The following is a 25101-nucleotide window of genomic DNA, read 5'->3' on the forward strand; positions in this document are numbered from 1 at the left end:
TGTTCAGTGTAGAAACATCTCATTTGAAATGCTGGATTAATTGACAGTCCTTTATTGAACAGTTTGTAGATCTCTTTAGACACCACACAGGACCACCCTGTTACAATTGAACTATCTCCACATCATCCTCTACAACCCCACAACAAAGTGGATAGAGCACATTTCTAAGACAGAAATGTCCCATTTTTTTGTTGGTATACATATAATGACATTTAACTCATATCATTACATGTCATTATAAGATACTTTGCTCTTACAGCTGTGGACTTACTTTATACCAGCACTTTATGGCCACACTCAGTAGTCAACACTTTTACATCACACCAAATCTTACATCCCTTTACACAATCACAGGAGAAGATGGGAGGTCACTGACAGACTTCAGTGTAGATGTAAAAAAAAAGTGTTCAAACCCATCCTTGAACATGAAAAAAAAGAGTCCCACTTTAAATGAAACAGCATATTGAAGTTTTCACAAGCCATTTACCCTAAGGACTATCTATGTAGATTTTTCAGAACTCTTTCATGAGAATATGCCATTTTATATGAAGGGTGGAAAAGAGTTATTCTTAATTTAGCACGCACAAGATGTAAAGACTGTTTATATCACCCTTCAGTATGAATTAAATACCGTTTAAATCACCCTTCACATGATTGGGGAGTCCCATTGGGCGGCACACAATTGGCCCAACATCGTCCGGGATTGGCCGTCATTGTAAATAAGAATTTGTTCTTAACTTACTTGCCTAGTTAAATAAAGGTAAAATAACAAAATGAATGTAATGTGAATTAAATACCGTTTTAAATCACACTTCATGTAGTATGAATTAAAGACCGTTTATATCACCCTTCATGTAGTATGAATTTGCTAATGAAAGATTTGTGCTATGTAGTGCTTGCACATGTAGTTAAGCATTTGTTATTCATTTGAAGTGGGACCAAAAAAAATGTAAACGAAGTTTGTGACAGCTAATCAAACTTCCATTGTAAAATGAGCACTCTTCTTGCTTGCTTTTTATTGCTTAGAGACCATACCTCAGAGTGATTATAAAAACAGTGATACAATACCCTGCACTTTCAATTTAGTTTGTAACTGTCTTGAATGTTTCACTCATCATCAGTGTGGCCTGATAGAAAAGCCCGATCAAACTAAAATGACAGAATATTAAGCTTTAATGTCCAGTTTGTACAGTAACCTAAAACCTACCATGATTATTACAATGCCTGTAGTTAATAAGGACCTTGTTGGATTTTGTTAAAAACCAGAGTAAATATTAATATAAATGTGTTCTGTTGTCATCCAAAGTATCTCAGGAAAAAAATGTTCAGATTCATAGTACACAGCTGTAGAAAAGGATCTTTCAGGTCCTTGGGTCACTAATAATACCCCTGCCATTGCATGCATAGTGTGCAGATCAATGCCCACTGCTTGTAAACTAAAATAAATTATCTATAACATTGTTTGGATATTGCATTGTGCAAAAATGTTACAAAACATTTTAGAAGTGCAGTTATTTGTAAGCTAATATGTGAATGTCAGAATGTAAAAGCAATTTCATAATATTCAGAATTCAAGGTACCTGACACTAATATTACAAGGTTTCACTGCATGGCATAGTACACTCTGTATGGCACGCTGCGTAATACAATACTACAAGGTAGCAGGCCACTAAGTACTTGTCCCATCATTTAGGGGGTTGTTGTCACCATAAAACTTCACTAATACTTTCTCATTGCAGAAAAAATTATCTGTTTGTTGGCATCATGACAAGCAAAGTAGGGCCATTTAATCTAGGAGACATTTCTGAAAAACCAGAGGCGATAATTGTATGGATATTAGTCAATAAGAGGGTACTACAACAGCGACAACTAATACAATCAAGAACCTTTGTCTTGCCTTGTCACATGAGGCAAACACAAACAATTGGCAAATAACCATTTGATCACGATTATGGGTTGTAATCGAACATCTCTTGTACATGTCTTCCCAAGAACATGACAAGAACACAAAAGACAAGTTTACTTACTGTTTAACTGTACTGTTACTACCTGTAGTCAAGAAAACCTGACAATGAGAATAAGGTGTGCCTCTTCAAGACGTATCCTATGTACCATTATGTATGGTCCAAAGAATGGAAGGAAGGTTTGCAGGGCTAAAACCCTCCACTAGATTAAGAAGAAAATGGTATTGACTATGAAATTGTTGGTTTATTGTATTTGGATGGGTAAAACATCTATCAGAAAAAGGGGGGGAACTATTTTGTCTGATGAGTCATACTGTGGTTTTGAATAGAAAATAGCCATGCTTCCTATATCATCAAGTGCACAGCTGGAGACGGAGTCGTTGCCTCATCATTATTCGTCCAGTGGTGGGCGGGGTCATTGGGGTACCACTTCCTTCAGCGTGGCCATGGCTGAGTGGATGCGCACGTGAAGTCTGTTCTCAAAGTCATAGCCTGCATAATCCTCCTGAGAGGCAGAGCACAGAACAAATGATGACTTCACAATCAGAATGGACTGTGTTACGTAGTCATTTCAAACCCAATCGGAAAACCCTAACCATTCATATACATGTCATCTGATAACTGTACCTTTGCCTGAAGCAGAAATGCTCTCCCTTTTCCCACCGTCTGGATAGAAACACAATGCAAAAAAAATCTCATTAGTCCATCGAGATAAATCCTTTAATACAATTTTGGACACAGACACCCACAGATTGTCTGAGTTGAGATATTCTCACCTCTGGCTGGGCAAGCAGGACACATCCAAGCTCATAGCAGGAGTATGGCTGCACATAAGAGTTGGTTTGTCGACCAAACTCATCTCTGGCAGCCAGCTGGAACGACTAGATGGGAGGAGAAAGACCAAAGGAAAATCTAATTATATAATTGACCACAAATACATAGTGAGTTACATAATTAATTGTACCTGCATAAGATAATGTAATCACAGTACAATAATGTGCTCGGGAACAAATGACCTGGATGGCATCTTTATTATTTCCATGACATTTGTGGATGGAACCGAGAAGGAGGTTTTTCAGACCTCTGCACGATGCGTCATCCACACTCTGTAACACTGAAAAGAGAGGAGACAACGGACTCTATTTGACCTGTATTGTGGAAGTTCAGCGCAATCGGAAATCCCCTTTACATTTCTATCACTCAATCTGAAAGCGATATTCAGCGATACAGACTGAACAAAGCCCAATGTCTCAAAGACAGAAATGGTCAAATACTTCACAACATTGGTCAGAAATGTTCAAATACTTCACAACATTTAGTACAGTGGTTTGCACCCCATTGTGTCAAAGGAAACTCCTTGACTTGGAGATCCCCCTCTGATAAAGGTCCAGCCCTTACACTGATTCATGAGCTGCAGTTTGGAGGAGGAGCAGTTGGGCAGAGCCTTCCACAGGTACAGCACCTCTATGACCCCCAGAATGCACAGCTCTCTGGTGGGAGACATCTTCCTCAGTCTCTCTGCCTGCAGTAGGACGGGGGCAGAGAGGCCATGGTAGAGAAAGGGAGAGGGTTCATGGTTATTAGTTTCACAAAGAGTGGATAAAGATATGGTAAACACATCTGGGTGAAAATGACCCACCCGCTTGAGGGCAAACTGCTCAATCTGGTTGTTCTTCCTCTTGAACAGTTTCTGGACATCTTTGAAGACATCCTTGGCACCATCTAAGTCCCCTGCAGCTCCCTGACATACTTTACAGGGAGTGGGGGGGTTAGAGTGTGAGATCATTTTGAGAAGATGATGAAGGCGATGAGAATCAATGGTCCACACGTTCCTGGGGCAGTGGCTCTCTCACCTCCAGTCAGGTAGGCATAGTAACACTGTGACCATCGGGACTCATTCTTCAGCCTCTCAAATGACCTAAACGCATCCTCAAAGTTCATCTCGATCATACTGCACCAGCCTGAAGTCAAGACAAGACAAATGGATACATTCTGAATGAACTGAATGTACATAATGAGTGTCTGCATGTGTGGGTGCTCATTTGAAAGTAAGCATGAATGTCAGGGAAACATACCAATTTCATAGAGACACACGTGCTGGATCTCTCTTTGGTCTGATGCCAGCTCTAGTGCATCATGGAAGGACACCAGAGCACTGTTAATTTGGCACTGGAGATAGATGGGATAGAGATAGCATCACTTTACACAATTACGAGCTACTAGGGTCCTATAAAATCCGCATCGAGGAGAATGCGGATGGAATCACGGAATCCAGACAATCCAGACATGCATTGAACTTAGTAGGGAATCAACTAAATGTATTGAACATTTATTAAATTTGCCCAGGTTTATCATAACACAAAGAGAATGCAACTTTCTAAATAGGCAAAGAGAATTCCCCGTCTGTGTATGTGCGGTGCGCGCCACTTTGTGCAGCCATTAGCGATGATGCTAATGAAAAGTATTTTGGTAGATGGAAAGGCTTTCCTGAAATCTACAAAGTACCTGTCAGAATTATATCATGATTATCTGTATAAATCCAGTGGGTACTTGTTTTGAAAACTCTACCAAACAACATTATCTTGCAAGGTGAGTGCTGGAATTAAAGGGGCAACTATCTACATATCTATAAAAAAAATAAAAAAAATTCAAGACCTCAAAAGTAGTCTCCTGATGTGGTTTAAGCATTGTTGTGGACTTAGAATATCAAATGTAGCTGTTTTTCTGTTTAAAAAAGTGTGATTTTGAGAGTGAAAACCAGGGGAAAATTGAAATCCGGAAAAACAAAACAGAGAAAACTAAATTTGGGAAAAAGCTAAATGTAATTAGGCAAATAATCTCATGGATTTTATAGAGCCCTAAGCTACTAAGACCTACAACAACTTACTGTATTGTACAACGCTAAGCGGCAACAGGCTGTTATTTCACAGTCAGATGACCCCATCATGCTCACCTCTAATCTCTGAACCCGTCCTTTAAAGAACATGAAGAGGGAGGAATTGGGGTAGACCACAGCCTTCCTCTGGAGAATGGCCTTGGCCTCCTCCAGGCCTGCCTGAGTGTCAGAACCATCCAGAGCAAAGAAAGGCAGCACTACTGTGTGGTACCACAGGAGGGCCAATCTGGGCAGAGGAGTGAGGAAGCAATCAGGTTTATTTGTGAGACAATTCTAGATGTTTTTATTAAATATCGATTACTGTACATTCAAGTTTGCTAGATAGTTAATATGAAACATTGACTTTCTTGACAAAGAAAAGCGTTGTAAAGATGGCATATAGAACAAAATTGCACCCCACTCCAGTAATTTGGTAAAACACCATCTCAATTTCATAAATAGCAAATGGTAGTTTCTGTCTCCGTTTCTGTTATGTCTTTTGTCTAATGCAGCTGTTTTACTAGGATCATTTATTCTAAGTCCACAGGGCCTTTTTTCACCACTAGCCATTCTAATAAGCACGTGATTACCGCTATTCTTAGGTCTACCTACTTCTTACGTCACGAGTATTCACCATTCAACTGGCACTGACAGCATGTAATTGTACTTAATGTTTCCTCAATTCTCTATGACATCAAATATTCCCATTTGACATATTTTACTAACTAACACCTGTCCCTGGTTGCATGTATTATACAATGAATAAATACCCTATGATTATAATATGCCATTATGATACTACAGATATCACAGAACAGATGGCCATGTATGAGACAACAGGAACAAGCACTGTGCCAAGAGCTGGGAAAGAGATGAGCTGGAACACGTCAGCAGAAGCTGATCATGCAGAATAACACAACACGTCACCCCCAATCAAATCAACATCAAGACCTGTGCTCTGCTTTTCTATCAAACGATGACATCATATCTACGTATAGCAGCTCACTCAAGCAGTAAAAAGAACTGACAGTGACCTGAACATTATGAACTGTTGGGAACTGACTTTTAAACTTGAAAATATGAAATATCCTTATGCATGGCACCGATGCAGAGAGGGGAACTCTCTCTGAGGAGACTCAGTATAGGAGAAAGAGTTAAGTATCAGTGCTTGTGTGAATGTCTTTTGTCTTATACAGTTGGGTGAATAAACTTGGTTTAAACTTTACTAATCGTCTGTGAGTTTTACTAGGTTCATTTAGAACCTAACAGAACATAATCCCTTTCCTTCTCTCATTACTTGAAAGCCATTCCCTTCAGTTATGAGTAAGGCCTCAATTCAATTCATAGCACTTCAGTTCAGCAACAGAGGTGTATTGGCTGTTCAGACGTGTAGGAGGAGACTCAGTATAGGATAAAGGGTTAAATATCAGTGCTTGTGTGAATATGTCTTTTGTCTAATGCAGCTGTTTTACTAGGTTAATTTAGAACCTAACAGTTGGCACTGCGAGTAGGGTTCAGCATGATTTATAGTCAAACCAGAGAATCCAGATCAGTGGAGCAGGAGCTGGCAACAAGGTAGGCACAGTTCCTACACCTTGGGGAGATGAGAATTGTGGGCTGAAAAATTATAGGATACGGACCTAGAAAGTCTGAGTTTATTCAGTCGGCCCGTTGCGTAACGACCAGTTATAAATATATGTTGTAGGGTAGGTTCCGTTAAACTTATAAAAAACAATCAATCTTCATATAATCACTAGTTAACTACACATGGTTGATGATATTACTAGGTTAACTAGCTTGTCATGCGTTGCATATAATTAATGCGGTGCCTGTTAATTTATCATCAAATCACAGCCTACTTCGCCAAACGGGGGATGATTTAACAAAAGTGCATTCGCGAAAAAAACACAATCGTTGCACGAATGTACCAAACCATAAACATCCAATGCCTGTCATAAAATCAAAACACGGAAGTATATATTTTTAAACCTGCATATTTTGTTAAAATAAATTCATGTTAGCAGGCAATATTAACCAGGGAAATCGTGTCACTTCTCTTGCGTTCATTGCACGCAGAGTCAGGGTATATGCAACATTTTGGGCTGCCTGGCTCGTTGCGAACTAATTTGCCAGAATTTTACATAATTATGACATAACATTGAAGGTTGTGCAATGTAACAGCAATATTTAGACTTAGGGTTGCCACCCGTTCGATGAAATACGGAACGGCTCCGTATTTCACTGAAAGAATAAACGTTTTGTTTTTTAAATTATAGTTTCTGGATTTGACCATATTAATGACCAAAGGCTCATATTTCTGTGTTTATTATATTATACTTAAGTCTATGATTTGATAGAGCAGTCTGACTGAGTGGTGGGAGGCAGCAGCAGGCTCGTAAGCATTCATTCAAACTTTACTGCGTTTGCCAGCAGCTCTTAGCAATGCCTATCAACTCCTGAGATTAGGCTGGCAATACTAAAGTGCCTATTAGAACATCCAATAGTCAAAGGTATATGAAATACAAATGGTATAGAGAGAATTAGTTGATGCATCATAATTCCTATAATAACTACAACCTAAAACTTCTTAACTGGGAATATTGAAGAACTAGGAATATTGAACCACCAGCTTTCATATGTTCTGAGCAAGGAACTTAAATGTTAGCTTTTTTACATGACACATATTGCACTTTTACTTTCTTCTCCAACACTGTGTTTTTGCATTATTTAAACCAAATTGAGCATGTTTCATTATTTATTTGAGACTAAATATATTTTATTTATGTATTATATTAAGTTAAAGTAAGTGTTCATTCAGTATTGTTGTAATTGTCATTATTACAAATATATATTTATATATAAAAATGGGCAGATTAATCGGTATCGCTTTTTTTTGGTCCTCCAATAATCGGTATCGGCGTTGAAAAATCACAGTCGGTCGACCTCTAATTGAGATACCAATCTGTCATTACCATGCCACTCGCGACAGTTATTACCGGTAATATGTGGTCCCGTTTATAAATGTACATTCTAACCGTGATGATGTGTGCCAGGTTGAGAAGCTTGAATTCGAGTGATAGACTCAAAGTACAGCACTAAGGACTGTCATTTAAAATTTTGGTTGGATAATTTATCAAAAGTTTTAACTATGATGCGGATAAAGCGAGAGAGCGCTACTCTCAAACTGTGAGGGGTGGGTGCACTGCTCGAATGTATAGAGTCTAGGGAAGGTTTTTCTCTCTAGAAACCGTATCTTTAAGTGTCCTCCAAGAGGGAGGTTATTAGAGAACTCACTGGATAACAGCTTGACTCAACCATGAAAGGGTTTTTGTTTAACAATGTCATCATAATCCTAATGTTAAAGCATATCAATACATATGGATTGCTGGATGATACGGTACAATTAATTGCATACAAGGCTCATAGTCTGTGTCTTGCGTTAACACCCAAGGATGAAAATGAAGCAGACAGGCATGGAGACTAGCATTCCATGGGCATAGAACAGAAAGGATGGACGGTTCTTTCCCCAGTCTTAGTCGCATCAAGGGTGGTGTGAAATGATTAAACATGTATTTTCTCTCTTCCCTGTTGAAGTCAATATGTTTTTAGGTGTCGTGGGATATAAGAGTGATCATTGTTCCAGATGAGGAATTGGTGGAAATGGAAAATTGATTTGAAAATGTTTTAGTATGGTCAAATCAAATCAAATCAAATTTTATTTGTCACATACACATGGTTAGCAGATGTTAATGCGAGTGTAGCGAAATGCTTGTGCTTCTAGTTCCGACAATGCAGTAATAACGAACAAGTAATCTAACTAACAATTCCAAAAAACTACTGTCTTATACACAGTGTAAGGGGATAAAGAATATGTACATAAGGATATATGAATGAGTGATGGTACAGAGCAGCATAGGCAAGATACAGTAGATGATATCGAGTACAGTATATACATATGAGATGAGTATGTAAACCAAGTGGCATAGTTAAAGTGGCTAGTGATACATGTATTACATAAGGATGCAGTCGATGATATAGAGTACAGTATCTACGTATGCATATGAGATGAATAATGTAGGGTAAGTAACATTATATAAGGTAGCATTGTTTAAAGTGGCTAGTGATATATTTACATCATTTCCCATCAATTCCCATTATTAAAGTGGCTGGAGTAGAGTCAGTGTCATTGACAGTGTGTTGGCAGTAGCCACTCAATGTTAGTGGTGGCTGTTTAACAGTCTGATGGCCTTGAGATAGAAGCTGTTTTTCAGTCTCTCGGTCCCAGCTTTGATGCACCTGTACTGACCTCGCCTTCTGGATAATGTACTTCCGGCGCCGACAGAGATGGCCGCCTCGCTTCGCGTTCCTAGGAAACTATGCAGTTTTTTGTTTTTTTACGTGTTATTTCTTACACTAGTACCCCAGGTCATCTTAGGTTTCTTTACATACAGCCGACAAGAACTACTGAATATAAGATCAGCGTCAACTCACCATCAGTACGACCAAGAATATGTTTTTCGCGATGCGGATCCTGAGTTCTGCCTTACAACTTGCAGTGTAACCGAGTGGATCACATGCAGCGACCAAAAAAAAAAAAAACGACTCAGAAAAAGAGGGAAACGAAGCGGTCTTCTGGTCAGACTCCGGAGACGGGCACATCGTGCACCACTCCCCAGCATTCTTCTTGCCAATGTCCAGTCTCTTGACAACAAGGTTGATGAAATCCGAGCAAGGGTAGCCTTCCAGAGGGACATCAGAGACTGTAACGTTCTCTGCTTCACGGAAACATGGCTAACTGGAGAGACGCAATCCGAAGCGGTGCAGCCAGCGGGTTTCTCCACGCATCGCGCCGACAGAAACAAACATCTCTCTGGTAAGAAGACGGGCGGGGGCGTATGCCTTATGGCCAACGTGACATGGTGTGATGAAGGAAACATACAGGAACTCAAATCCTTCTGTTCACCTGATTTAGAATTCCTCACAATCAAATGTAGACCGCATTATCTACCAAGAGAATTCTCTTCGATTATAATCACAGCCGTATATATCCCCCCAAGCAGACACATCGATGGCTCTGAACGAACTTTATTTAACTCTCTGCAAACTGGAAACGATTTATCCGGAGGCTGCATTCATTGTAGCTGGGGATTTTAACAAGGCTAATCTGAAAACAAGACTCCCTAAATTTTATCAGCATATTGATTGCGCAACCAGGGGTGGAAAGACCCTGGATCATTGTTACTCTAACTTCCGCGACGCATATAAGGCCCTGCCCCGCCCCCTTTCGGAAAAGCTGACCACGACTCCATTTTGTTGATCCCTGCCTACAGACAGAAACTAAAACAAGAAGCTCCCACGCTGAGGTCTGTCCAACGCTGGTCCGACCAAGCTGACTCCACACTCCAAGACTGCTTCCATCACGTGGACTGGGAGATGTTTCGTATTGCGTCAGACAACAACATTGACGAATACGCTGATTCGGTGTGCGAGTTCATTAGAACGTGCGTTGAAGATGTCGTTCCCATAGCAACGATTAAAACATTCCCTAACCAGAAACCGTGGATTGATGGCAGCATTCGTGTGAAACTGAAGGCACGAACCACTGCTTTTAATCAGGGCAAGGTGTCTGGTAACATGACTGAATACAAACAGTGCAGCTATTCCCTCCGCAAGGCTATCAAACAAGCTAAGCGCCAGTACAGAGACAAAGTAGAATCTCAATTCAACGGCTCAGACACAAGAGGTATGTGGCAGGGTCTACAGTCAATCACGGACTACAGGAAGAAACCCAGCCCAGTCTCGGACCAGGATGTCTTGCTCCCAGGCAGACTAAATAACTTTTTGCCCGCTTTGAGGACAATACAGTGCCACTGACACGGCCTGCAACGGAATCATGCGGTCTCTCCTTCACTGCAGCCGAAGTGAGTAAGACATTTAAACGTGTTAACCCTCGCAAGGCTGCAGGCCCAGACGGCATCCCCAGCCGCGCCCTCAGAGCATGCGCAGACCAGCTGGCCGGTGTGTTTACGGACATATTCAACCAATCCCTATACCAGTCTGCTGTTCCCACATGCTTCAAGAGGGCCACCATTGTTCCTGTTCCCAAGAAAGCTAAGGTAACTGAGCTAAACGACTACCGCCCGTAGCACTCACATCCGTCATCATGAAGTGCTTTGAGAGACTAGTCAAGGACCATATCACCTCCACCCTACCTGACACCCTTGACCCACTCCAATTTGCTTACCGCCCAAATAGGTCCACAGACGATGCAATCTCAACCACACTGCACACTGCCCTAACCCATCTGGACAAGAGGAATACCTATGTGAGAATGCTGTTCATCGACTACAGCTCGGCATTCAACACCATAGTACCCTCCAAGCTCGTCATCAAGCTCGAGACCCTGGGTCTCGACCCCGCCCTGTGCAACTGGGTACTGGACTTCCTGACGGGCCGCCCCCAGGTGGTGAGGGTAGGCAACAACATCTCCTCCCCGCTGATCCTCAACACTGGGGCCCCACAAGGGTGCGTTCTGAGCCCCCTCCTGTACTCCCTGTTCACCCACGACTGCGTGGCCATGCACGCCTCCAACTCAATCATCAAGTTTGCGGACGACACAACAGTGGTAGGCTTGATTACCAACAACGACGAGACGGCCTACAGGGGGAGGAGGTGAGGGCCCTCGGAGTGTGGTGTCAGGAAAATAACCTCACACTCAACGTCAACAAAACTAAGGAGATGATTGTGGACTTCAGGAAACAGCAGAGGGAACACCCCCATCCACATCGATGGAACAGTAGTGGAGAGGGTAGCAAGTTTTAAGTTCCTCGGCATACACATCACAGACAAACTGAATTGGTCCACTCACACAGACAGCATCGTGAGGAAGGCGCAGCAGCGCCTCTTCAACCTCAGGAGGCTGAAGAAATTCGGCTTGTCACCAAAAGCACTCACAAACTTCTACAGATGCACAATCGAGAGCATCCTGGCGGGCTGTATCACCGCCTGGTATGGCAACTGCACCGCCCTCAACCGTAAGGCTCTCCAGAGGGTAGTGAGGTCTGCACAACGCATCACCGGGGGCAAACTACCTGCCCTCCAGGACACCTACACCACCCGATGCTACAGGAAGGCCATAAAGATCATCAAGGACATCAACCACCCGAGCCACTGCCTGTTCACCCCGCTGTCATCCAGAAGGCGAGGTCAGTACAGGTGCATCAAAGCTGGGACCGAGAGACTGAAAAACAGCTTCTATCTCAAGGCCATCAGACTGTTAAACAGCCACCACTAACATTGAGTGGCTACTGCCAACACACTGTCAATGACACTGACTCTACTCCAGCCACTTTAATCATGGGAATTGATGGGAAATGATGTAAATATATCACTAGCCACTTTAAACAATGCTACCTTATATAATGTTACTTACCCTACATTGTTCATCTCATATGCATACGTTGATACTGTACTCTATATCATCGACTGCATCCTTATGTAATACATGTATCACTAGCCACTTTAACTATGCCACTTGGTTTACATACTTATCTCATATGTATATACTGTACTCGATATCATCTACTGTATCTTGCCTATGCTGCTCTGTACCATCACTCATTCATATATCCTTATGTACATATTCTTTATCCCCTTACACTGTGTATAAGACAGTAGTTTTTTTGGAATTGTTAGTTAGATTACTTGTTCGTTATTACTGCATTGTCGGAACTAGAAGCACAAGCATTTCGCTACACTCGCATTAACATCTGCTAACCATGTGTATGTGACAAATAAAGATGACAGCGGGGTGAACAGGCAGTGGCTCGGGTGGTTGATGTCCTTGATGATCTTTATGGCCTTCCTGTAGCATCGGGTGGTGTAGGTGTCCTGGAGGGCAGGTAGTTTGCCCCCGGTGATGCGTTGTGCAGACCTCACTACCCTCTGGAGAGCCTTACGGTTGAGGGCGGTGCAGTTGCCATACCAGGCGGTGATACAGCCCGCCAGGATGCTCTCGATTGTGCAAGAAGTGTAGAAGTGTAGAAGTTTGTGTAGAAGTTTGTGAGTGCTTTTGGTGACAAGCCGAATTTCTTCAGCCTCCTGAGGTTGAAGAGGCGCTGCTGCGCCTTCCTCACGATGCTGTCTGTGTGAGTGGACCAATTCAGTTTGTCTGTGATGTGTATGCCGAGGAACTTAAAACTTGCTACCCTCTCCACTACTGTTCCATCGATGTGGATGGGGGGGTGTTCCCTCTGCTGTTTCCTGAAGTCCACAATCATCTCCTTAGTTTTGTGTGACGTTGAGTGTGAGGTTATTTTCCTGACACCACACTCCGAGGGCCCTCACCTCCTCCCTGTAGGCCGTCTCGTCGTTGTTGGTAATCAAGCCTACCACTGTTGTGTCGTCCGCAAACTTGATGATTGAGTTGGAGGCGTGCGTGGCCACGCAGTCGTGGGTGAACAGGGAGTACAGGAGAGGGCTCAGAACGCACCCTTGTGGGGCCCCAGTGTTGAGGATCAGCGGGGAGGAGATGTTGTTGCCTACCCTCACCACCTGGGGGCGGCCCGTCAGGAAGTCCAGTACCCAGTTGCACAGGGCGGGGTCGAGACCCAGGGTCTCAAGCTTGATGACGAGCTTGGAGGGTACTATGGTGTTGAATGCCGAGCTGTAGTCGATGAACAGCATTCTCACATAGGTATTCCTCTTGTCCAGATGGGTTAGGGCAGTGTGCAGTGTGGTTGAGATTGCATCGTCTGTGGACCTATTTGGGCGGTAAGCAAATTGGAGTGGGTCTAGGGTGTCAGGTAGGGTGGAGGTGATATGGTCTTTGACTAGTCTCTCAAAGCACTTCATGATGACGGATGTGAGTGCTACGGGGCGGTAGTCGTTTAGCTCAGTTACCTTAGCTTTCTTGGGAACAGGAACAATGGTGGCCCTCTTGAAGCATGTGGGAACAGTAGACTGGTATAGGGATTGATTGAATATGTCCGTAAACACACCGGCCAGCTGGTCTGCGCATGCTCTGAGGGCGCGGCTGGGGATGCCGTCTAGGCCTGCAGCCTTGCGAGGGTTAACACGTTTAAATGTCTTACTCACTTCGGCTGCAGTGAAGGAGAGACCACATGTTTTCGTTGCAGGCCGTGTCAGTGGCACTGTATTGTCCTCAAAGCGGGCAAAAAAGTTATTTAGTCTGCCTGGGAGCAAGACATCCTGGTCCGTGACTGGGCTGGGTTTCTTCCTGTAGTCCGTGATTGACTGTAGACCCTGCCACATGCCTCTTGTGTCTGAGCCGTTGAATTGAGATTCTACTTTGTCTCTGTACTGGCGCTTAGCTTGTTTGATAGCCTTGCGGAGGGAATAGCTGCACTGTTTGCATTCAGTCATGTTACCAGACACCTTGCCCTGATTAAAAGCAGTGGTTCGCGCCTTCAGTTTCACACGAATGCTGCCATCAATCCACGGTTTCTGGTTAGGGAATGTTTTAATCGTTGCTATGGGAACGACATCTTCAACGCACGTTCTAATGAACTCGCACACCGAATCAGCGTATTCGTCAATATTGTTGTCTGACGCAATACGAAACATCTCCCAGTCCACGTGATGGAAGCAGTCTTGGCGTGTGGAATCAGCTTGGTCAGACCAGCGTTGGACAGACCTCAGCGTGGGAGCTTCTTGTTTTAGTTTCTGTCTGTAGGCAGGGATCAACAAAATGGAGTCGTGGTCAGCTTTTCCGAAACGGGGGCGGGGCAGGGCCTTATATGCGTCGCGGAAGTTAGAGTAACAAAGATCCAGGGTCTTTCCACCCCTGGTTGCGCAATCGATATGCTGATAAAATTTAGGGAGTCTTGTTTTCAGATTAGCCTTGTTAAAATCCCCAGCTACAATGAATACAGCCTCCGGATAAATCGTTTCCAGTTTGCAGAGAGTTAAATAAAGTTCGTTCAGAGCCATCGATGTGTCTGCTTGGGGGGATATATACGGCTGTGATTATAATCGAAGAGAATTCTCTTGGTAGATAATGCGGTCTACATTTGGTGGTGAGGAATTCTAAATCAGGTGAACAGAAGGATTTGAGTTCCTGTATGTTTCTTTCATCACACCATGTCACATTAGTCATAAGGCATACGCCCCCGCCCCTCTTCTTACCAGAAAGATGTTTGTTTCTGTCGGCGCGATGCGTGGAGAAACCCGCTGGCTGCACCGCTTCGGATAGCGTCTCTCCAGTTAGCCATGTTTCCGTGAAGCAGAGAACGTTACAGTCTCTGATGTCCCTCTGGAATGCTACCCTTGCTCGGATTTCATCAACCTTGTTGTCAAGAGACTGGACATTGGCAAGAAGAATGCTAGGGAGTGGTGCACGGTGTGCCCGTCTCCGGAGTCTGACCAGAAGACCGCTTCGTTTCCCTCTTTTTCTGAGTCGTTTTTTTGGGTCGCTGCATGTAATCCACTCCGTTGCACTGGTTGTAAGGCAGAACACAGGATCCGCATCGCGAAAAACATATTCTTGGTCGTACTGATGGTGAGTTGACGCTGATCTTATATTCAGTAGTTCTTCTCGCCTGTATGTAATGAAACCTAAGATGACCTGGGGTACTAGTGTAAGAAATAACACGTAAAAAAAACAAAAAACTGCATAGTTTCCTAGGAACGTGAAGCGAGGCGGCCATCTCTGTCGGCACCGGAAGGTTATAAATATAGTAGTGACTAATGTGTTATGGGTTAGATGGAATGATTTATGTTCAAATGTATTTGTAGCAGGAGGCAAGGTACATATGAGGCCTGTGTTTGAGACAGAATGTTTACATAAGGGTGTGAGCAGAAGGCAATGTGACTGGGGGAGATCTGTGGGGGCTCATAAATTAAGGTCGGGGTGATAGTCTCTGGGGATGACACCACTCTATGTATATTGCTACAGGAGATAGCTCGTAGGAGAGGGAGACAGCTAACTGTGCACAATATAAAGACTATTATGACGTTAAATTGAACATTACACATACCCAGATCATGGTGAGAGTAGCAGAGATGGTGTTGGCATTTCAGACATTATTGTCAACTTTCAAGAAACCTGTGACTCAGAGTTTTGTTAGGCTGGATACTATTTTAAAGTCATTAATCTCTTCCCCATTTCTGAACGCAGGCAAACCCTTGACATATCTCCCAGAAGATTATGACCAATCTAACCTGAGCACAAGAGAGTATTATCCACAGGTACAGACTGTAGCAGAATACAGAAGGTCATTGGAGATGTTGTTGGCTAGGGGACCGGATATGAGTTGGGAAACAGGTAGAAAGTATCTGAAAGGGTCTGTCCTAGATCTATCAGTGAACCACGACAATAGAAGAGCAGGAGACAGATTCCAGGCAGTAGCTATTCTCACAGCAATCGCTGTAGGGACAGTAAGTGAAGGAGGCTATAGTAACAGCATGGAATTGGGAATACGGAGCAAATTGGGGATTTTGTCATGGGCAGTGTTAGTAGTAGCAGGGGTTAGTTTAGTAGCATTGTTGGGACATCGTTTTCTGAGGGCCTTGATGTTGAAACGTAGACACAGTGCTGAATTACCTCAAGAAGAGGTAAAGTTGATTAAGGCCACTGCACGTATATATCGGGTGGCTATGGAGGAAGAAGAAGGGGAGCAAAGTGAGAATGACATGGCTTGGGAACTCCTCTTGAGAGCCCGTGGTCTGAGGGGGAAGACTGGATGAAAGCATGAGGAGTTTTTTTTTGGGCTTTCCTTTTTTTGGAACCCAGCAGAGAAGTATCCTGAAGGCAAAGTCAGGTAAAGAGAGAGTGGGAATTGTCATGTTCTCAAACTTTGGTTTTTACGTTGCTATATATAATTATGCATAGTTTCACACATGATTAATACTGTTATGTTTTGTGTTTGTTTTTGCTTTTCAAGTCTTGTGCTATCACTCTCTTAGGAACCAGAAGTTGAAATGGAGAAAGTCCAAATCTACAGCTAAAATGGAAGAAGCCAAAAGCTCCAGCTGTCATTCGGTTGTCCGTCAAGAAATGGGAATAGGAGTGTGCAGAGTGTGATTATAGAAGAGAGGCCATAAGTCTTGGATTTGTAAACAAATAATCAACTGTGAATGTTAATCATGTTTTATTTTTTTGTTAATGTTTTATTATCATTGTTTGTTCATGTATAAGTAATGTCCTAGTTGACATAATGATGAACTGTGTGGAGTTAATGTTCAACAGGGGGAACTGTTGGGAACTGACTTTTAAACTTGAAAATATGAGATATCCTTATTCATGGCACCGATGCAGAGACGGGAATGTATGATGTTTACATTCTACCAGGATATGTTATTGTCAGACATTAGGGATCTATGGGAGGAGAAGTGACACAGTCTGGTACGAGTCAACATGACAGACGTGAGTTGGGGAGGAGTGAATAATTTGGGGCCGAAGTGAGGTCAGATGAAGTGAGGAAGAACATGTATCACTAATCTTCTGGTTAGCAACAGAGGTGTATTGGCTGTTCAGATGTATAGGAGGAGACTCAGTATAGGAGAAAGAGTTAAGTATCAGTGCTTGTGTGAATGTCTTTTGTCTTATGCAGCTGGGTGAATAAACTTGGTTTAAACTTTACTAATCGTCTGTGAGTTTTACTAGGTTCATTTAGAACCTAACAGAACATAATCCCTTTCCTTCTCTCATTACTTGAAAGTCATTCCCTTCGGTTATGAGTAAGGGCTCGATTCAATCCGTAGCACTTCAGTTCAGCGTTATAACGTGATTGAAATGTAAAGGTAATTTCCGATTGAGCTGAAGCATATATGAGAGTACCAGCTGTTCTGGATGACTGTGTGATAACGCTTTCGATAGCCGATGTGAGTAAGACCTTACAACAGGTCAACATTCACAAATCCGCAGGGCCAGACAGATTACCCGGATGTGTACTCAAAGCATGGGCGGACCAACTGGCGAGTGTCTTCATTGACATTGTTAACCTCTTTCTGATGAGTCTGTAATACCTACATGTTTCAAGCAAACCACCATAGTCCCTTTGCCCAAGGAACCAAAGGTAACCTGCATAAATGATTACCGCTCCGTAGCAGTCACGTCGGTAGCCATGAAGTGCTTTGAAAGGCTGGTCATGACTCACATCAACAGTATCATCCTGGATACCCTAGACCCACTCCAATTAGTTTACCACCCCAACAGATCCACAGATGACACAATCTCAAATCGCACTCCACACTTCCCTTTCCCACCTGGATAAAAGGAACACCTATGTGAGAATGCTGTTCATTGACTACAGCTCAGCGTTCAACACCATAGTGCCCACAAAGCTCATCACTAAGCTAAGGACCCTGGGCCTAAACACCTCACTCTGCAACTGGATCCTAGACTTCCTGACTGGCCATCCCCAGGTGGTAAGGGTAGGCAACAACACATCTGCCACGCTGGTACTCAACAAGGGGGCCCCTCAGGGGTGCGTGCTCAGTCCCCTCCTGTACTCCCTGTTCACCCATGACTGTGTGGCCAAATATGACTCCAACACCATCATTAAGTTTGTTGATGACACAACAATGGTAGACCTGATTACCGACAACAATGAGACAGCCTATAGGGAGGAGGTCAGAAACCTGGCTGTGTGTTGCCAGAACAACAACCTCTCCTTCAATGTGAGCAAGACAAAGGAGCTGATCGTGGACTACAGGAAAAGGTGGGCCGAGCAGACCCCCATCAACATCAACAGGGCTGTAATGGAGCAGTTTGAGAGTTTCAAGTTCCTTGGTGTCCACATCACCAACGAACTATCATGGTCCAAACACACCAAGACAGTCGTGAAGAGGGCACGACAAAACTTTTCCCCCTCAGGAGACTGAAAAGATTTGGCACGTGCCCCCAGATCCTCAAATAGTTCTACAGCTGCACCATCGAGAGCATCCTGACCGGTTGCATCACCGCCCGGTATGGCAACTGCTCGGCATCTGACCATAATGTGCTACAGAGGGTAGTGCGTACGGCCCAGTACATCACTGGGGCCAAACCTCCTGCCATCCAGGACCTATATAATAGTAGGTGTCAGAGGAAAGCCCAAAAAATTGTCAGAGACTCCAGTCACCCAGGTCATAGACGCACGGCAAGCGGTACCGGAGTGCCAAGTCTAATACCAAAAGGCTCCTTAACAGCTTCTACCCCCAATCCATAAGACTGCTGAACAATTAATCAAATGGCCAGCGGACTATTTACATTGACACTCCCCCTCCATTTGTTTTGTACATTGCTGCTACTCGCTGTTTATTATCTATGCATAGTCAATTCACCCCTACCTACCCCCACCCCTATGTGCAAATTACCTCAACTAACCTGTAGCCCTGCAAACTGACTCGGTACCGGTACCCCCTGTATATAGACTCATTATTGTTAAGTTATTCTATTACTTTTTATTATTTCTTACTTTAGTTTATTTGGTCAATATTTTCTTAACTCTTCTTGAACTGTACTGTTGGTTAAGGGCTTGTAAGTATGCATAAGGTCTACACTCGTTGTATTCGGCGCATGTGACAAATAAAGTTTGATTTGGGAATATTGCCTTTAAATGTCAATCGCACTACAAAGCAGATCTTCAGCGCTACGGATTGAATCAAACCCCAAGTCTCTCTCTAGCTCTCCCTCTGTCTTTCCTTGCACTTCAGCCCTCTAAGACTCATACTCACGTAGCTAGCGGGGCCTTCATGTCCTTACTCTCACTGGCATACATGAGGGAGGACAGACCCTGGAGACGATCGCCAGGGAAACCCAGCAGGTTGATGATCTTGAGCAGGTGTGGTGGTACCATGGAGATGCAGAGATGGAAGAGGCCGTAGCCGAAGCTGACGGAGCCCTTGAGTCGGTCCAGGGCCTCTGCAGTCACAGCACCCTCCACTGGGGTGTTGTGGTTGGCCTGGTCTGAGGATAGATCCTCCTCATGGGAGGAACAGCGCCTCACACAGGTCTCCTGCAGCTGACTGATGTCACTGTGGCACTTATTGTACATCTTCCAGGCCTTACGGAGGATCCAGCCTCCTTTGATGTATGCTGTTGAGGAGAAGATACTGTAAGAGTCAATCCAGTCAAATCCAGTTAACTCTCATGATTCCTATTGTACTTGCAGATGTTTCCCAAAATTAGTAGACTGGAAATAATCATATTACATATAATTAAATAGAAAATGCATGAAAACAATACATACTGCATTGCCATCAAGCAAGCATCAGTAACTGAATGATTGTGGATTCAACAAATGATACATTACATGAGAGCTCCTGCTTGATGAAGGAGAGCACAGCGAGGTAGACCTGGCAGTCGGCCACAATGATCTGTCGCTGCAGGCGGTCCACAACCACGACCCCTGACCTCTGGGACTCCAACTGACAGACAGAAACACACAGTAGTCTGGTAATTCTCTGATCAACACTCAGCTAAACCATCAGCCATTCCAGCTACGTAATGAAGAAGCCCCCTGTGTTGATCATAAACAGGTCTCCATTCTATTGCTTCGTTACTAATTACATTGAGTGTGGGATTGATGTGATCTCATAGTTGCCAATATCATTAAACTCAATATAGAAGATCTTGACTTTGATTATTGATACTGATACAGCTGGAAACAATGTGATGGTGTATAACCAGCAGACATCAAGACAGAATTATGCATGTTACATGACCAATCCCACTGGGCACGTCCCAATGTCTATTTCACATTGGTTCAATGTATTTTCCTTGAAATAACGTGGAAACAGCGTTGATTCAACCAGTGTGTGCCCAGTGGAATGTTGGGATATCCTAAACATAAATGCTCCATGTAAACAAAACCTCTCTGCCTGTCTGTCTGTAATCAGTCACCCACTCACACTCTTCTTGATCTTGTTCCTGATTGTCTCTATGACGCCAACGTTGTCACTCTCACACAGCTTCTCTGTGGTCCTCAGGTCGTCACACGCCGTCTGCATCTTCTCCTCCTCAAAGGTCATCATGGCATTCTGCAACATCACACACACAACAACAAACCCATTGGAGCTTTTCAGCTAACGCTGGCACAGAGAAAACACTCATGCAAGTAATTAAAGAAATAAGTACCCGATTTTGATTTTGATTTCATTGGGGTGTATTGTGAACAAATGTGCGGTAATCGGATTGAAGGAGGGTTATAACACAGGGGTTACGCAATGGTATCACAAAGCAGGCTCAGGACAAAGAGCTCTTTCTAGGCCATAGCACACGTTGAAACACTGTGACAACCAGAATCTATTGTGTGTATCTGTGTGTTACGTTTGAGACCCACACTCTGGCTTGGTCAAGAATCTCTTTGTTCAGTTGCCTTTTATCAGTCAAAGACATGCAATGTATGCCCTCATCCTTATATAAATATGTAGTTTTAATTTCAGATGAATTGAATGCTTTTTCAGTGTGAGGCCCTCTATGCATCAGTGGCCTGTTTGTGTTGTCATTGACCCATCCCCACACACTATCCTTCCAAGTGTTTTTTATTGCATGGGAGAGCAGAGGAGGATGACATTATCTCTCGCTTCATGGTGCTCCAACTCTGACATGAGGGGCAGTGACGGGGTCTGTTTCGTGACCATGCAGCAGAAAATCTGTGCCCCCCCCCAGGGAGACAAACACATCACTGCAGCAGAGAGATAGCGAGAATATCCACCGCAAAATGCGTTTGATAAGCTGAAGATGCATCCATTATGGTAATGTATAAATGAGGGGAAATGGACAATAGTGGTCACGACGATGTAATCCATTACACAAATTGGGTCACGTCAAGTCCTGACACCTCATCTAACTTACGCAGTGCATTGTATGGTTTATGATGGTGTAACGTTGCACACTAATATTGTTAGGATGAGTAATTACATTTGCCCCGTCTCTCGTAGCTTGCATGCTTGTAGTGATGTCATGAGAGAGAATGTCAGTAGAGGTAGGATGTGAACCACCACCAGGGAAGTAAGCTAGAGGTTATTGCAACCAAGGGGTCATGACAAAACACATGTCCTGCAGTCAAGATGCAGTCTGAGGAAACTCACCAGGAAGCTGACAAAACTGGCCCCAAAGCTCATCAGTGGACTGTGAGTCCTGAAGAGAAAGGACAACATAGAGTTATTTTATTTAACCTTTATTTAACCAGGTAGGCCAGTTGAGAACAAGTTCTCATTTACAACTGCAACCTGGCCAAGATAAACCAAAGCAGAGCAACACAAACAACAACACATAGTTACACATGGAATAAACAAACATACAGTCAATAATACAATAGAAAAAGTCTATATACAGTGTGTGAAAATGAGGTAGGATAACAGAGGTAAGGCAATAAATAGGCCATAGTGGCGAAATAATTACAATATAACAATTAAACACTGGAGTGATAGATGTGCAGAAGATGAGTGTACAAGTAGAGATACTTGGGTGCAAAGGAGCAAAATATAAAAAAATAGATAACAGTATGGGGATGAGGTAGTTGGATGGGCTAATTACAGATGGGCTATGTACAGGTGCAGTGATCTGTGAGCTGCTCTGACAGCTGGTTCTTAAAGCTAGTGAGGGAGATATGAGTCTCCAGCTTCAGTGATTTTTACAGTACGTTCCAGTCATTGGCAGCAGAGAACTGGAAGGCGGTCGAAGGAGGAATTGGCTTTGGGGGTGACCAGTGAAACTGCTGGAGTGCGTGCTATGGGTGGATACTGCTATGGAAGGGAGCGATAGACACAGAAGCTGCATTTAGACAGGCTGCCCAATTCTGAAAATTATTTGATGTGAAAAGATCTGTTGACCAATTAGTGGGGGGAAAAAAATCTGAATTTGGCTGCCTGTGTAAACGCAGCCAGAGAGACACTTAATTCTGCCTCATACCGAACATAATTCAAGAAAGCAGAGAAAAGATAACCAGTGCACTTGAGTATCGACTAGGTAAAGGTTATGTTACTAATGATAACTAACTAAAGGTAACAATATCATAACTGATTATCAATAATCATTACTGAAATTGTTATAACAATAATCATGCACATCTTCCCCAATACTAAGAACCAGATCTGTTTCACACAGTGCTATACTGAGGGACATTCAGTCCGTTCCTCTGTCTCAGCATCATCAGCGACTCATGGAGGGAGAAAGGCTTGATTAACCAGAAAGCTAAAATTAGCACAGTAAGTGGCAGTTTCTCCCGTTGGCACAAACAGAGCTGGATTGCAGTGAGTGCAGTGTACTACCCTTCCATTTCTCAGTCACCATTACCCATTCAACTGTTGTTTGGAATGTCAGGGCCAGGCTGGAGTGCAGAGACTACTATTTAGTTTCCTGTTTTGGGGTTAGGCTATGAATGGGGATAGTTTCAAGAGACAAGGATAGATTTACATTTAGACACAAATGTAGACTTTCATTATGTTAAACCAAGTCAGTAGCATTCATCTGCAGATTTAAGATGAAATAGCAGGTAAAGCAAATCATACATAATCACAGCCACAGGTGCAAACATAATTTAAAGGACAATTATGCCTAACCATGGTCATACCCTGTTTGGTACCAGTGAGTTCTGCCAAAGAGAACAATAATGGCCTTTGTGTTGGACTTGGACAGTGTGTTTGGGGAGTTACTGATGGCCACTGAGACTATAATGCTGTAATGGTACCAAAGCCTTGTATAGGCCTGGAATATAAATCTCCTGTAAGGCTCTGATGGATACTGTCTCTAAGAAAATATGCTGAGCTCTGTTGTTTTATCAATATTTCTGTCCAACCTTCAATTTGCCAGGGGTTAAATTTGTAGAAACTACCATGCAAATCCGTAATAATGCCTCAAGGTGATCGTGCATCTGTCATGATTGCATAGGTAAAGAAATGTGATGCACCTATACGTACATACTGTAGGATCAGTGATCACCTCAAGTTGGGAGGGTTAATACAAGTATTTGAACAGGGCCTTGAAAACAGGTTGGTACAGTTAGTCTGATGTTTGAGCACACAAAGGCACACCCTTTAAATTAATCACCTGTGAAATTCAAATAATTATGTAGCCTAATACAGGGTTTCCCAAACTCAGTCCTGGGTGCAAGTTTTGTTTTTTCCCCTAGGACTACTCAGCTGATTCAGATAACCAAAGCTTGATGGTGAGTTGGTTATTTGAATGAGCGTTGTAGCTAGCGCTAGAGCAAAAAAAACAAAACGGAGGGGCGAGTTTGGGAAAGTCTGGCCTAATAGGCCTGCTGTGGGCAATGAGATCTGATGACCAAATATTACTTATAGGCTACATTTTATGAAATTATGAAAAGCAGGAAAAGTATCTCACCTGTATTTTCTGAAAAGCTCGTCGCTCTCCTTGAATCCGTTGTTGAGAAGCATGTTGATACCTTGAAGAGCGAGCTCAGCGTCGTCTATGTGCTCAGCTTTCTCCTCTACCTGCTGCTGCTTGGACTGCTCTGGGCCCGCCATTGTTTATGCCTATCGTCTGCTGAATATAATGAATCAATTCAACACAGGCCAAGTGGTGTCAAAATTATTATTCCCCGTAGACTATCCCACATTGGTTATTGATGATGGGACTGCGCCGACATATCCTTGCAAATGAGGTAAGAGACGCGTCTTTTCGGGCAAAATTCTGAAGCTGTAACACCGGTAAATTACTAATCGGCGCGCATCCAAGGTTCGTCCAAATGCACCAAAGTCACTATTTACATGCCATTTCTGTGATTAAAATAGGTGTACATTCATCCAGACGTTTTGCTGTCTTGTCTGCCGCACGCGAAGGTCGTCGTCAGTCGAAAAAAATGGTTGTCGTCATAACGTAGGCTATAGCTTTGGGCTAGGTATGTATAGGCTCTGGGAGGTTTCAAAGATGAAACCTGCTGTGGCAAATCAGCATCCTGCCATTGCACCGTCTGCTAGCCCTGCCTGCGACTGCTTCCCATTTCCTCTCATCAGTACCTTTTCCAAATATGTCCTGCTCTGCCTCCAGAGTCCAGTCCTCAGAGCAGATTTGACAACAGCAACAACCTTTCACCTCACAGCCAGCCAATAAGCGGGCACTTGACTGCGAGCTTCAGAACAACAGCAGTGCACTGTCACATTAGAGCAGACGCCTACAAACCTCATCGTTGAAAGGAAAAAAATCATATTTAGCAAGAAGGCATGCAGCTTGCAAAAACTAGGAAAGATATCCTCAGCATAATGTGCAAATGTGCATAACTTCAGTTCATTTCAACTCCCAGATTTGAGTTTAGAATTTAAAATATATATATATATATGGGAAAGGTGGGA

At 43.3% G+C, this 25101-nt stretch overlaps 1 protein-coding gene across 2 annotated transcripts; it reads right to left on the reverse strand.

Annotated features, from left to right (window-relative positions):
- Positions 1–36: 36 nt before the first annotated feature.
- Positions 37–24838, reverse strand: LOC112244369 (tetratricopeptide repeat protein 39C). 2 transcript variants are annotated; one of them, XM_024412130.2, is made up of 15 exons: positions 24134–24838; positions 21877–21925; positions 20695–20823; positions 20097–20211; positions 19519–19879; positions 16403–16453; positions 4918–5086; positions 4040–4133; positions 3818–3925; positions 3604–3713; positions 3363–3486; positions 2981–3078; positions 2741–2845; positions 2592–2630; positions 37–2469 (listed from the first exon to the last, which is right to left on the reverse strand). In XM_024412130.2, exons 1-15 carry the CDS (start codon positions 24274–24276, stop codon positions 2380–2382), a joined length of 1785 nt encoding a protein of 594 aa, XP_024267898.1. In that variant the 5' UTR covers positions 24277–24838; the 3' UTR covers positions 37–2379. The 2 variants fall into 2 exon arrangements, with proteins under 2 accessions (XP_024267898.1, XP_024267956.1); XM_024412188.2 differs by lacking the exon at positions 16403–16453 and having other exon boundaries at positions 24134–24836.
- Between the last annotated feature and the right edge of the window lie 263 nt (positions 24839–25101).

This window comes from Oncorhynchus tshawytscha, linkage group LG01, assembly GCF_018296145.1.
Source record: "Oncorhynchus tshawytscha isolate Ot180627B linkage group LG01, Otsh_v2.0, whole genome shotgun sequence".
Lineage (NCBI taxonomy): Eukaryota > Metazoa > Chordata > Actinopteri > Salmoniformes > Salmonidae > Oncorhynchus > Oncorhynchus tshawytscha.